At 38.9% G+C, this 14784-nt stretch overlaps 1 protein-coding gene across 1 annotated transcript in view; it reads right to left on the bottom strand.

Annotated features, from left to right (window-relative positions):
* LOC146318667 (uncharacterized) overlaps positions 1-14375 on the bottom strand; it is a 29862-nt gene extending 15487 nt beyond the window's left edge. The window contains exons 1-6 of the mRNA XM_084730762.1: positions 12485-14375; positions 9970-11735; positions 9809-9912; positions 5788-9400; positions 2035-5730; positions 48-1941 (exon numbers count right to left, since the gene is read on the bottom strand). Coding sequence (XP_084586888.1) covers positions 48-1941; positions 2035-5730; positions 5788-9400; positions 9809-9912; positions 9970-11735; positions 12485-14275 — 12864 coding nt within the window. The 5' untranslated portion in view covers positions 14276-14375. The remainder of the gene's footprint in view (positions 1-47; positions 1942-2034; positions 5731-5787; positions 9401-9808; positions 9913-9969; positions 11736-12484) is intronic.
* Between the last annotated feature and the right edge of the window lie 409 nt (positions 14376-14784).

Below are 14784 nucleotides of genomic sequence, written 5' to 3'. Positions count from 1 at the left end.
CTGGTTTCCAATTCCTCTTTTAATCTCTTCAGTTCATCCTCCTTGACTTCAAGTTCTTCTCTTTCTGTGAGCACAGTACTTCTAGTTGTTTCCAGGTCTAGCTTCAATCTGTTCAACTCATCTTCTTTGAGTTCTTGTTCTTTTTGTCTCAGGGCAAACACGGTCATGTCATGATCAAGTTCATCTCTTTCTATCTTCACCTGAAGGCTCAGATCTTCAGTGTTGGCTTTCTCCCTTTTCAACTCATCAAACAGCCTGTCTGCATTTTTTGTCTTCTTTTGTTGCTCAGCCTTTGAAATTTCCAACTTGTCTCTTTCATCTTCTAGATCTTGTTTATCTTGTTCCATTATGTCAGTTTGTCTCTGGATGTCAGACCTCATCAGCTCCAAGTCCAGTTTCTCTTTGTTCATCATCTCAATCACTCGATCCAGGTCCTCTCTCTCTTGCAGAAGCTCTGCCTTTAGATTTTCAAGATCTTGTTTTTCCAATTCAGACTTTTGTTTCCATTGATTTTCCATATCTTGTCTTTGGATGACCATCTCTGAACGTATACTCCTCAGACCTTCCATTTCTTTTTCTAACAACTTGGTGTAAGAAGCCAGGTTTTCTTTCTGCCCCTCCAGTTCTGTGACCTTTTCTTCAGATACAGTGCAAAGTACTTGCAGGTCTTTAATGTTTTGTCCCAAACAATCCATTTTCTCCTTCATATTTTCACTCATCCGTTGTTTTAGCTGTTGAAGTTTCCCTTTCTGAGTTTCAAGTGATTTCATTTTATTCATGAGATGTTTGTCTCTTGTCTTCAGCTCAGACTTTTCATCTTCCAATCTGTTCTTTTCTTTCAAAAGCATTTCTCTCTCTTTGTCATTGTCAGTCTTCAATTTACTGAGATGTTCTCTTTCTACACTGATGCTGTCAATGGCAGCTTCAACCTCGTCTTTCTTCTTTTTGAGATCATTCCTCAAATCTTCCAGCTCTTCCCTTTCTGTGAGCATATTGTTCTTACTGGTTTCCAGTTCGTCCTTTAATCTTTCCAACTCAGCTTCTTTGAGTTCTTGTTCTTTTTGTTTCAGGGCAAACACGGTCATGTCATGATCAAGTTCATCTCTTTCTATCTTCACCTGAAGGCTCAGATCTTCGATGTTGGCTCTCTGTCTGTTCAACTCATCAAACAGACGGTCTGCATTTTCTTTCTTCTTTTGTAGGTCAGCGTTTGAAATTTCCAACTTGTCTCTTTCATCTTCTAGATCTTGTTTATCTTGTTCCATTATGTCAGTTTGTCTCTGGATATCAGACCTCATCAGCTCCAAGTCCAGTTTCTCTTTGTTCATCATCTCAATCACTCGATCCAGGTCCTCTCTCTCTTTCTTCAGCTCCACCTTCAGTTTCTCAAGATCTTGTTTTTCCAAATCCAACCTTTGTTGCCACTGATTTTCCATGCTGTCTCTCTGGAGAACCACCTCTGAAGGTATAATCATCAGACCTTCCTTCTCTCTCTCTACCAGCTCAATGTAAGATGCCAACTTTTCTTTCTGTTCATCAAATTCTGCAACCTTTTGTTCAGATAGAGTGCACAAAAGTTGCACATTTTCAATATTTTGTTGCAAATGATGCATTTTGTCTTTCATGTTTTCATTGAACCATTTGTTCAGCTGTTGAAGTTTCCCTTTCAGAGTTTCTATTGATTTCATTTTATTCACAAGTTGTTCTTCTCTCATTTTCAGCTCAGACCTTTCCTCTTGTAATCTGAACTCTCCTGCCAACAGCATCTCTCTCTCTTTGTCATGTTCAGTCTTTATTGGAGGGACTTCTCTCTCTCCACTGATGCCCTTCATGGCAGCTTCAACCTCTTCTCTTTTCTTGTTGAGATCCTTCCTCAAAACCTCCAGTTCATCCCTTTCTTTTAGCATGTTGTTCTTACTGGTTTCCAATTCCTCTTTTAATCTCTTCAGTTCATCCTCCTTGACTTCAAGTTCTTCTCTTTCTGTGAGCACAGTACTTCTAGTTGTTTCCAGGTCTAGCTTCAATCTGTTCAACTCATCTTCTTTGAGTTCTTGTTCTTTTTGTCTCAGGGCAAACACGGTCATGTCATGATCAAGTTCATCTCTTTCTATCTTCACCTGAAGGCTCAGATCTTCAGTGTTGGCTTTCTCCCTTTTCAACTCATCAAACAGACTGTCTGCATTTTTTGTCTTCTTTTGTTGCTCAGCCTTTGAAATTTCCAACTTGTCTCTTTCATCTTCTAGATCTTGTTTATCTTGTTCCATTATGTCAGTTTGTCTCTGGATGTCAGACCTCATCAGCTCCAAGTCCAGTTTCTCTTTGTTCATCATCTCAATCACTCGATCCAGGTCCTCTCTCTCTTGCAGAAGCTCTGCCTTTAGATTTTCAAGATCTTGTTTTTCCAATTCAGACTTTTGTTTCCATTGATTTTCCATATCTTGTCTTTGGATGACCATCTCTGAACGTATACTCCTCAGACCTTCCATTTCTTTTTCTAACAACTTGGTGTAAGAAGCCAGGTTTTCTTTCTGCCCCTCCAGTTCTGTGACCTTTTCTTCAGATACAGTGCAAAGTACTTGCAAGTCTTTAATGTTTTGTCCCAAACAATCCATTTTCTCCTTCATATTTTCACTCATTCGTTGTTTTAGCTGTTGAAGTTTCCCTTTCTGAGTTTCAAGTGATTTCATTTTATTCATGAGATGTTTGTCTCTTGTCTTCAGCTCAGACTTTTCATCTTCCAATCTGTTCTTTTCTTTCAAAAGCAATTCTCTCTCTTTGTCATTGTCAGTCTTCAATTTACTGAGATGTTCTCTTTCTACACTGATGCTGTCAATGGCAGCTTCAACCTCGTCTTTCTTCTTTTTGAGATCATTCCTCAAATCTTCCAGCTCTTCCCTTTCTGTGAGCATATTGTTCTTACTGGTTTCCAGTTCGTCCTTTAATCTTTCCAACTCAGCTTCTTTGAGTTCTTGTTCTTTTTGTTTCAGGGCAAACACGGTCATGTCATGATCAAGTTCATCTCTTTCTATCTTCACCTGAAGGCTCAGATCTTCGATGTTGGCTCTCTGTCTGTTCAACTCATCAAACAGACGGTCTGCATTTTCTTTCTTCTTTTGTAGGTCAGCGTTTGAAATTTCCAACTTGTCTCTTTCATCTTCTAGATCTTGTTTATCTTGTTCTAGTATCTCAGTTTGTCTCTGGATGTCAGACCTCATCAGCTCCAAGTCCAGTTTCTCTTTGTTCATCATCTCAATCACTCGATTCAGGTCCTCTCTCTCTTGCAGAAGCTCTGCCTTTAGATTTTCAAGATCTTGTTTTTCCAATTCAGACTTTTGTTTCCATTGATTTTCCATATCTTGTCTTTGGATGACCATGTCTGAACGTATACTCCTCAGACCTTCCATTTCTTTTTCTAACAACTTGGTGTAAGAAGCCAGGTTTTCTTTCTGCCCCTCCAGTTCTGTGACCTTTTCTTCAGATACAGTGCAAAGTACTTGCAAGTCTTTAATGTTTTGTCCCAAACAATCCATTTTCTCCTTCATATTTTCACTCATTCGTTGTTTTAGCTGTTGAAGTTTCCCTTTCTGAGTTTCAAGTGATTTCATTTTATTCATGAGATGTTTGTCTCTTGTCTTCAGCTCAGACTTTTCATCTTCCAATCTGTTCTTTTCTTTCAAAAGCAATTCTCTCTCTTTGTCATTGTCAGTCTTCAATTTACTGAGATGTTCTCTTTCTACACTGATGCTGTCAATGGCAGCTTCAACCTCGTCTTTCTTCTTTTTGAGATCATTCCTCAAATCTTCCAGCTCTTCCCTTTCTGTGAGCATATTGTTCTTACTGGTTTCCAGTTCGTCCTTCAATCTGTTCAACTCATCTTCTTTGAGTTCTTGTTCTTTTTGTCTCAGGGCAAACACGGTCATGTCATGTTTAAGTTCATCTCTTTCTATCTTCACCTGAAGGCTCAGATCTTCAGTGTTGGCTTTCTCCCTTTTCAACTCATCAAACAGACTGTCTGCATTTTCTGTCTTCTTTTGTTGCTCAGCCTTTGAAATTTCCAACTTGTCTCTTTCATCTTCTAGATCTTGTTTATCTTGTTCCATTATGTCAGTTTGTCTCTGGATATCAGACCTCATCAGCTCCAAGTCCAGTTTCTCTTTGTTCATCATCTCAATCACTCGATCCAGGTCCTCTCTCTCTTGCAGAAGCCCTGCCTTTAGATTTTCAAGATCTTGTTTTTCCAACTCAAACTTTTGTTTCCATTGATTTTCCATATCTTGTCTTTGGATGACCATGTCTGAACGTATACTCCTCAGACCTTCCATTTCTTTTTCTAATAACTTGGTGTAAGAAGCCAGGTTTTCTTTCTGCCCCTCCAGTTCTGTGACCTTTTCTTCAGATACAGTGCAAAGTACTTGCAGGTCTTTAATGTTTTGTCCCAAACAATCCATTTTCTCCTTCATATTTTCACTCATCCGTTGTTTTAGCTGTTGAAGTTTCCCTTTCTGAGTTTCAAGTGATTTCATTTTATTCATGAGATGTTTGTCTCTTGTCTTCAGCTCAGACTTTTCATCTTCCAATCTGCTCTTTTCTTTCAAAAGCATTTCTCTCTCTTTGTCATTGTCAGTCTTCAATTTACTGAGATGTTCTCTTTCTACACTGATGCTGTCAATGGCAGCTTCAACCTCGTCTTTCTTCTTTTTGAGATCATTCCTCAAATCTTCCAGCTCTTCCCTTTCTGTGAGCATATTGTTCTTACTGGTTTCCAGTTCGTCCTTTAATCTTTCCAACTCAGCTTCTTTGAGTTCTTGTTCTTTTTGTTTCAGGGCAAACACGGTCATGTCATGATCAAGTTCATCTCTTTCTATCTTCACCTGAAGGCTCAGATCTTCGATGTTGGCTCTCTGTCTGTTCAACTCATCAAACAGACGGTCTGCATTTTCTTTCTTCTTTTGTAGGTCAGCGTTTGAAATTTCCAACTTGTCTCTTTCATCTTCTAGATCTTGTTTATCTTGTTCCATTATGTCAGTTTGTCTCTGGATATCAGACCTCATCAGCTCCAAGTCCAGTTTCTCTTTGTTCATCATCTCAATCACTCGATCCAGGTCCTCTCTCTCTTTCTTCAGCTCCACCTTCAGTTTCTCAAGATCTTGTTTTTCCAAATCCAACCTTTGTTGCCACTGATTTTCCATGCTGTCTCTCTGGAGAACCACCTCTGAAGGTATAATCATCAGACCTTCCTTCTCTCTCTCTACCAGCTCAATGTAAGATGCCAACTTTTCTTTCTGTTCATCAAATTCTGCAACCTTTTGTTCAGATAGAGTGCACAAAAGTTGCACATTTTCAATATTTTGTTGCAAATGATGCATTTTGTCTTTCATGTTTTCATTGAACCATTTGTTCAGCTGTTGAAGTTTCCCTTTCAGAGTTTCTATTGATTTCATTTTATTCACAAGTTGTTCTTCTCTCATTTTCAGCTCAGACCTTTCCTCTTGTAATCTGAACTCTCCTGCCAACAGCATCTCTCTCTCTTTGTCATGTTCAGTCTTTATTGGAGGGACTTCTCTCTCTCCACTGATGCCCTTCATGGCAGCTTCAACCTCTTCTCTTTTCTTGTTGAGATCCTTCCTCAAAACCTCCAGTTCATCCCTTTCTTTTAGCATGTTGTTCTTACTGGTTTCCAATTCCTCTTTTAATCTCTTCAGTTCATCCTCCTTGACTTCAAGTTCTTCTCTTTCTGTGAGCACAGTACTTCTAGTTGTTTCCAGGTCTAGCTTCAATCTGTTCAACTCATCTTCTTTGAGTTCTTGTTCTTTTTGTCTCAGGGCAAACACGGTCATGTCATGATCAAGTTCATCTCTTTCTATCTTCACCTGAAGGCTCAGATCTTCAGTGTTGGCTTTCTCCCTTTTCAACTCATCAAACAGACTGTCTGCATTTTCTGTCTTCTTTTGTTGCTCAGCCTTTGAAATTTCCAACTTGTCTCTTTCATCTTCTAGATCTTGTTTATCTTGTTCTAGTATCTCAGTTTGTCTCTGGATGTCAGACCTCATCAGCTCCAAGTCCAGTTTCTCTTTGTTCATCTTCTCAATCACTCGATCCAGGTCCTCTCTCTCTTGCAGAAGCTCTGCCTTTAGATTTTCAAGATCTTGTTTTTCCAATTCAGACTTTTGTTTCCATTGATTTTCCATATCTTGTCTTTGGATGACCATGTCTGAACGTATACTCCTCAGACCTTCCATTGCTTTTTCTAACAACTTGGTGTAAGAAGCCAGGTTTTCTTTCTGCCCCTCCAGTTCTGTGACCTTTTCTTCAGATACAGTGCAAAGTACTTGCAGGTCTTTAATGTTTTGTCCCAAACAATCCATTTTCTCCTTCATATTTTCACTCATCCGTTGTTTTAGCTGTTGAAGTTTCCCTTTCTGAGTTTCAAGTGATTTCATTTTATTCATGAGATGTTTGTCTCTTGTCTTCAGCTCAGACTTTTCATCTTCCAATCTGTTCTTTTCTTTCAAAAGCATTTCTCTCTCTTTGTCATTGTCAGTCTTCAATTTACTGAGATGTTCTCTTTCTACACTGATGCTGTCAATGGCAGCTTCAACCTCGTCTTTCTTCTTTTTGAGATCATTCCTCAAATCTTCCAGCTCTTCCCTTTCTGTGAGCATATTGTTCTTACTGGTTTCCAGTTCATCCTTTAATCTTTCCAACTCAGCTTCTTTGAGTTCTTGTTCTTTTTGTTTCAGGGCAAACACGGTCATGTCATGATCAAGTTCATCTCTTTCTATCTTCACCTGAAGGCTCAGATCTTCGATGTTGGCTCTCTGTCTGTTCAACTCATCAAACAGACGGTCTGCATTTTCTGTCTTCTTTTGTTGCTCAGCCTTTGAAATTTTCAACTTGTCTCTTTCATCTTTTATATCTTGTTTATCTTGTTCCATTATGTCAGTTTGTCTCTGGATATCAGACCTCATCAGCTCCAAGTCCAGTTTCTCTTTGTTCATCATCTCAATCACTCGATCCAGGTCCTCTCTCTCTTGCAGAAGCTCTGCCTTTAGATTTTCAAGATCTTGTTTTTCCAATTCAGACTTTTGTTTCCATTGATTTTCCATATCTTGTCTTTGGATGACCATGTCTGAACGTATACTCCTCAGACCTTCCATTTCTTTTTCTAATAACTTGGTGTAAGAAGCCAGGTTTTCTTTCTGCCCCTCCAGTTCTGTGACCTTTTCTTCAGATACAGTGCAAAGTACTTGCAGGTCTTTAATGTTTTGTCCCAAACAATCCATTTTCTCCTTCATATTTTCACTCATCCGTTGTTTTAGCTGTTGAAGTTTCCCTTTCTGAGTTTCAAGTGATTTCATTTTATTCATGAGATGTTTGTCTCTTGTCTTCAGCTCAGACTTTTCATCTTCCAATCTGTTCTTTTCTTTCAAAAGCATTTCTCTCTCTTTGTCATTGTCAGTCTTCAATTTACTGAGATGTTCTCTTTCTACACTGATGCTGTCAATGGCAGCTTCAACCTCGTCTTTCTTCTTTTTGAGATCATTCCTCAAATCTTCCAGCTCTTCCCTTTCTGTGAGCATATTGTTCTTACTGGTTTCCAGTTCGTCCTTTAATCTTTCCAACTCAGCTTCTTTGAGTTCTTGTTCTTTTTGTTTCAGGGCAAACACGGTCATGTCATGATCAAGTTCATCTCTTTCTATCTTCACCTGAAGGCTCAGATCTTCAGTGTTGGCTTTGTCCCTTTTCAACTCATCAAACAGACGGTCTGCATTTTCTGTCTTCTTTTGTTGCTCAGCCTTTGAAATTTCCAACTTGTCTCTTTCATCTTTTATATATTGTTCAGCTTGTTCTAATTTCTCAGTTTGTTTCTGGATGTTAGACCTCATCTCCTCCAAGTCCAGCCTGTCTTTCTTTATCATCTCATTCACTCGATCCAGGTCCTCTCTCTCTTTCTTCAGTTCTGCCTTCAGTTTCTCTAGATTTTGTTTTTCCAACTCAAACTTTTGTTTCCACTGATCTTCCATGTCTTCTGACTTGATTACCATGTCTGAAGGCAGACTTATCAAACCCTCCTGTTTGCTCTCTAACAAGTCAGTGTAAGATGCCTGTTTTTCAAGATCCTCATTTTTCACGTCTTCCCTTTCACTGACCACATCTGAAAAGAGCTCAATGTCCTCTGCACTAGTTTCCTTTTCTTCAGCGGGTTCCAGTTCTTCTCTTTTTGTTTGCTGAATCTGTTTAATTTTTAACCTGTATTTACCTTCTCCTTCATGTTCATCTTCATCTTGTTTCAACTTCTGAATATCTTTCAGGCCTTCTTCTTTCTGCTGCTTTAGATTTTCAAGGTCTGATTCTTTCCATCTTATCTCCAGTTTCCTTTTTTCATCTAACTCTTGTTTTCTTTGTGTAGTTTCAGGTCTTTCACGTAGTTGTAGTTCTGTTTCTAAAATGCCTTCTTTTTCCTTAATGTCCTCTTCAAATGGTTGCTTTAGTTGTAACTGAAGTGGTTTTGTCAGATCATGTGTTGGTATGTTTCCTTTTGTCTCACTTATCAAATCCACCTCTTCTTTTTCCTGGAGTTTAATTATTTCTTTTGGTTCCTGTACCAGAGTTGGTATCAGTTTCCACTCATTCCCCAGCTTTGTCTCTCTCGGGACAAACTCTTCTGACTTTTCGATGATTCTCGCCTTTTCTTTCTCCATTCTCCTTCCTCTTTTCAGTTTTTTCTCTTTCACAGTAGTCATCTCCACTTGCTTCAAATGCATTTGCTTGTGTTGCATGTCCTTTAAAGCCCACATTATTGTTTCCTTTTGTTTTGTAATGTCCATCTTGATATGTTCCATTTCCTCCCTTGCCTGGTTTATGATATTCATCTGGGCCTCCATGTGCTGTTTTTCCTCTTCAATTTCTCTCTTGAAATCTTCACCCTGTTTTTTCATGAGTTCATATTTTTCCATATATGTCTTGATTAGTTTCAAGCACATTTGAATTCGATTTGAATCTTTTGTGATGGCTGATATCCCTGACTCTTTCGTCCCATATTTGCTGTCCTCTTTTTCTCTTTGCAGCTTAAGTTTCATGATCTCTAGTTCATCCCTCTCTCTGATGATCCTTTCAAGTCGCTGGTCGAGCTCTTTCTTCTTCCTCTGTGTCTCCCTCTTAAGAGCAACTTTTTCCCCTTTCACCTCGGCCCACATATTCTTAACTTTGCGCTCTTTTTGGCTTCCTTTCCGGATCAACTGTTGATTTTCTCTTTTTTTGACTTCCAGTTCAGACCTCAACACTTCCATCTCTCTTCTTTCTCTTTTAATGTTCTCAAGTCTGATTTCAAGCTCCTGTTTTTGTTGTTCGATATCATCCATGTGGACATTTTCATCCTTATCTGCTTTTTCTTGCATCGTAATTTTTTCAAAGTCCATCCTTACAAGAGATTTCATTTTTCTCATGTTTTCTCTTACAGTCTTGTTCTCAGCTTTTAATGCTTTGAGCTCTTCTATTTGTGTCCCTAAATGTACATTTACATTTTTCAGAATTCCCATTTCCCCCCTAATTATGTCCAAATGTACATGAATCTTTTCTCTCATGTTTTCAAGGTCAACAATGGAATTGCTGACTTTTGAGCTTCGCTGTACCATTTCAGCTTTCTCCGTGATGCATTTCTCCTCCTGTTTTTCCAGCCTTTGTTTTTCATGTTCTATAAGAATAGACTTGTCTTCGATACTCTGCCTCTCATCAGCCAGCTCTGCCTTCTGTCGCTGCAGTTTTATCTTCAATATTTCTAACTCATCCCTCTCTCTCATGGTTTTCTCCAGTCTTTGGTCTAATTCTCTTCTTTTCTTTTTGGTATCTCTCCTCAGCCTCTCCTTTTCTTTTTGTATTTCATTCCATGTTATTTCATTCTCTGCCTTTTTTCTCATGCTTTTTCTAAATATCTGTTCGCTTTCTTTTATCTTTATTTCCAGCTCTGACTTCAGCAGTTCAATTTCTCTCATTTCTCTTTTGGTCGTGTGCACTCTGTCATCAAGCTCTTGTTTCTGTCTTTCGATATTCTCCCTTAAACGGTTCATCTCCTGTATCTCTGCCTCAGCGTGTTGTTTTGCTGCTCTCACATTCTCCCTCTCCTCTTGAATCTGTTGTTTCAGCATCTCAGTCTCTTCTCTCTCAGCCTTCTGTTTCACTTGCTCACTTAATGCCCTTTTCAGTTCTCTAATTTCGCTGCTTCTTTCATCCAAACTGTCCTTTATCAGTTTTATTTGCTCCTCCAGTTTCTTGTTTTCTGATCTGAGTCTGATTATTTCATTGTCCATTACCTCAATTTCCCTTTCTGTGTCTGTTTCAGCCCTCAGGCTTTTTTTCCTCATGTCTCTGTTCTCTCTCTCAATTTTTTCCCAGGCGGAGTCTCTCTCACTGATATCAGTCTTGAAATTTTCAAGGTCCGCTCTTTGCCGGGACATTAAAAGACAGCTCTTTTCTAGTTCTTGTTTTGTGGCCTCAATCTTACCGTTCAGGTCTTCTAACTGTCTCAGTTTTACTTTGGTCTCCTCCATAATAACCTCCATGTCTCCACTTGTCTTTCTTGTCTTAGCTGCCATTTTCTCCATGGTGTTCTTAAATTTTGCCATTTTCTCAAGCTTCTGCTCAATCACTTCAGTTTGCCTCTGTATTTTCAGTCTTAAAATATTTAATTCATCTTTCTCTACCAAAGTTTTCTCCAACCTTTGGTCCAGTTCTCTTCTCTGTTTCTTTGCTGCAGTTTTCATCCATTTAATGTTGCTCTTTTCCTCATTCAGATGCATTTCACTTTCCCTCATTGCAGTTTTTACCATTTTCAAAAGCTCTTGGAATTGTTTCATGTCTTGCAGCAATCCTTCAATTCCACTGTCCTCATCTGTATGATCTCTCTCAATGTAACTCTCTTCAGCTTGGCTTTCAAGTTCTAATTTCACTAATCTTATGATTTCTTGTGTTCTGTGAATCTCCGCCCTAAGTCTTTGTATATCAGCAGATCCTTTGTCCATATAAGAGCCTCCATCTGTCTCCTCAGTATGTGTCTGCACACCTTCTCTCGACTCACTTTGTTTTTGCTTCTCAGCATCCAATCTCATTAATTCAGACTCATCAGTTACTTCTCGTTCCACCGTTTTGCCAGTCTCCTCTTCTTCCACTTTCACTTCATATTTAATAATTTCTTGTTTGAAAACATCGATTACCCTCAAAATGTCTTCGCGGAGTCCCGTCACTCCTTCCTCCACATTTCCAGTTTCCCCTACTGTAATTTGTAGCCCAGTTTCAGTGTCCAGTCTCTGGCTCTGCAGGTCATTTATTTCCAGAATGAGCCTTTTGATTTCTTGATTTTTTTCCTCCATGTTCTTCATGTCATACATTATTTGCTCCCTTATTTTAGCCTCTTTTTCCTTAAGTTTGGCTATCTGGTTTTCCACTTTTATCCTCTCTCTTACATTTGTTGCCAGTTCTGTCTGATCAGCATCGATCAGGGTTTCTTCATGAATTTCTGTCTGCATCTGTAAGAATAGTTTCTGCTCTTCCTCAGTGGCTACTGCAATTTCTTCACTTTGATGCCAGTCGTCTAATGTTATAAGTTGTTGCAAAGGCCTAGCCTCTTCTGTAATTTCATCTCCTGCTCCTTCTTTGTCTTTTTCACTTGCCTGATCTTTGATTGCAGATTCTGTTGATATCCATTTGCTGAGCTGAGTTTTCATGGAAGTCAGTTTATGCTTTGCAAAAAAAGAAAGAATTGTCATTGTTTTTCTTATTGTTTCTCTTTCTATCAAGTTAGGTAATGGCACAATTTCAGTTACAATTTTCTGAAACTACTACATTTACTTAAGACAAATATATGAATACTGGGCTCTTCAGATGTTGCATCTTTAGCACATGCACAAACATGCTCAAAACTGATAGCTACGCCTTCATTGCTGGGTTTTTCCACAGCACACAAAGATGGAACAATCTCAATTTTTTCGAATGCAGCAAGAACAAACTGGTGAAAGATAACTGGTGAACATGATGGTACACTGTTGTTATGTTACTAGTTGTAACGGTTGTGCTATCTAGCTTATAATTATGCTCACCAGTATATATCAGGGTATCCATAAATGAGTATAATCAGCTGATTTCTTAGTAACAGCAACCACGACAGCAGCACAACCTCCATTTTTCATGCATCTTTAGATACAACATCTGAATGGCCCCTGATGGATCCACCACTGCTGCCTGCCACAGGAACATGGCAGTGAGCTTACTTATTCTGGGATGTATAAATCCTGAATCTCAGAATCATTTAACCCACTCCCATATTCAAAATTAGAAATTATTCACTTCTCAATACTTGGACCCTGGAACAGCTAAATAGATATATATTATTATTCAATTTATTAAATACATCTCTTCTTTTCATTTGGAAACTCCTTTTTACTGACTCTAGATAAAAATAAAGCAAAACTGAGACAAAGGATTTACTTACCATGTTTTTTCTGACTTCTGCCTTGTGTTCCTCCATCATCCTTTGGGTTCTGAGCATCTCCTGCCGGGTGTTGTCCATCTCTGCAGCAGCTTTTTCCATGTTAGCTTTCATCTCACCCATAGTCAGGACTGTTTTCATCGCATCTTCCAGTTTTTGTTTAACCTCCTCCTTTTGTCGTTGTATCTTTATCTTCACGATTTCTAACTCGTCCCTCTCTTTCATGGTCCTCTCCAGCTGTTGGTCCAGCGCCCATTTCTTTTTTCTGGCTTGAAAATTCATCCATTTGACCTGGCTCTTTTCTTCTGTAACATCTCTCCTGCTTTGCTCTGTATCCTCTCTCACTTTCCGCAGCATCTTTCTGGTTTCTTCTATGTCAAGAATCACTCTCCTCATGGCGCTCATCTCCATGTGGTCTCCATCGTCAGACTGGTGCTCTTCCTGTTGTATTGTTTCTCTGCTTGTGTCAACCTCTTGAGCCTTATCAGATCTGTCCTCCGTGGTCACCTGCGGCACCTGATCTGACTTCTGCCGCTCAGTCTCATCTCGTCTTTCCTCCATGTCGTCTTCAGCATGTTCAATCTCAGCCTTCGTCATGCTGACCTCTACCTTTCTTCTCCTGCTCATTCTCATCATTTTTACCAGCTCATTTTTCTTCATTTCGATCTCAGTTCTCAACACTTCCATCTCTCTTATCTCTCTCTTTGTTCTTTGTAACTTGTCATCCAACTCCTGTTTTTGCCTTTCAGTGTTCTCTCTCATACGCTCCATTGCCTCCATTTCTGCTTTAGCTAACTGCCTGTCCCTCTCTATGTTTTCTCTCTCTGTCTGTATTTGAGCTTTGATTCTTTCGATCTCATCTCTTTCAGATTGGAGCCGTGCCAGCTTGTTGTCTACTTCTTCGTTTTGCTTTTTGCTCTCTGTTTCCCACGGTGTTACCTTCATCCTTACATCTATGTCTTGTCTTTGCTTTTGAGAGTCAGATTTCATCTTTTCTGCCTTCAGCTCCTCACTTCTCTCTCGTTGTTCTGGCAGATCCCAAAGTTTCTCCACCTCTTCTTGGATTCTGCTGAGTTTGAACTTCACAGTGTTGAAGTGTTCTTTCTGTCTCTCTCTGCTTTCCATATCTGTGACTGTGGCTTTCTGCGTTTGAAAATCTCTTTGAATTTCTGTCCACCTTTGCTTCATCTTGTTAATATTTATACACATATTATGCTTGATGTGCTCAATTTGCTGTGTCATATCCTTTTTATTTCTCTTTAACTCTTGCTTTATGTCAGCCATGTTTTTCTCCATTTGTTCTTTCTCCTGTTTTTCTTCAAACATTATTTTCTTATTTTTCTCCATCAGACTCAGCAGACTATCAGCCATCAGCTTGATCCGCTCTGTGGCTTCTTTGGGTTCCTTATGTTCGTGTGATTTTGTCTTATCATATTTGACGATTTGCAATTTGTGCTGCTCAATCATGATCTCATTCCATCGTCTTTTCAGAGTTTCCTTCTCTTGGTTTATTTCAGCCCGTATTTTTTGAAGTTGATCTTTTTCTTTAGTGGCTTCATTTTTACTTTCCTCAAGTTTCTCGATAACATTTTCAATCTGCAATCTCAGCCGTTTTATTAATACGTTCTGCTCATGTTTTTCAGCTGTCAGTATGTCAATGTCCTCCTGTTGCTGCTCTGTCTTTGCCCTCAGGTAGTCAATTTCATCTCTCTCTCTTTGTGTCTCTTCCCAAAGTTGTTCAATCTCCTCTGTGACTTGACATATCAGCTGTCTTTGTCTTTTAACAGTCTCCATTTTTGTTTGTATGTTTTTTGTTTGTTAGCCTTCAAATTCCAGTGTTTTTTCCATTGTCCACTTCTGTTCTGATTGGGTCATCCTGCTGTTCTGCAAGAAATAGACAGAATATCACTTTACAATCCACACTGCATATAATATTGTGTTAAGCCAACCAAGACAAAAAATAATTTAAAAAAATCAACATGAGATGGTGGCACACATAAAGAGCAAATCTTGAATATGACAGGATCAAACAGCCCAATTTTATGTGTACATTCAGGACTGTATGCTGAAGGACCTTTATGAGTCAAATTTTTTGAAAAAACTAGAAAAAAAATAGCAATATCTCAAGAACGTTTTTGAGGGAACTTCATCAAACTTGACACAGATTTTCTCTTGGACTCAAAGATGAACTGATAAAAAGCATTTCCTGTTTGTACTGCTTCATAATAAAAGTGTTCAAATAATGACACAACAGGGGACTTTTATTGTGAAGAATTTAAGGAAAATGTGTTTATCCCAGAGGT

Source organism: Lutjanus erythropterus, chromosome 11 (assembly GCF_056507025.1).
Source record: "Lutjanus erythropterus isolate fLutEry1 chromosome 11, fLutEry1.hap2, whole genome shotgun sequence".
In the NCBI taxonomy this organism is placed as follows: domain Eukaryota; kingdom Metazoa; phylum Chordata; class Actinopteri; order Lutjaniformes; family Lutjanidae; genus Lutjanus; species Lutjanus erythropterus.
The sequence above is the reverse complement of the archived record's forward strand: the minus strand, read 5'-3'. Positions and strand labels throughout refer to the sequence as shown.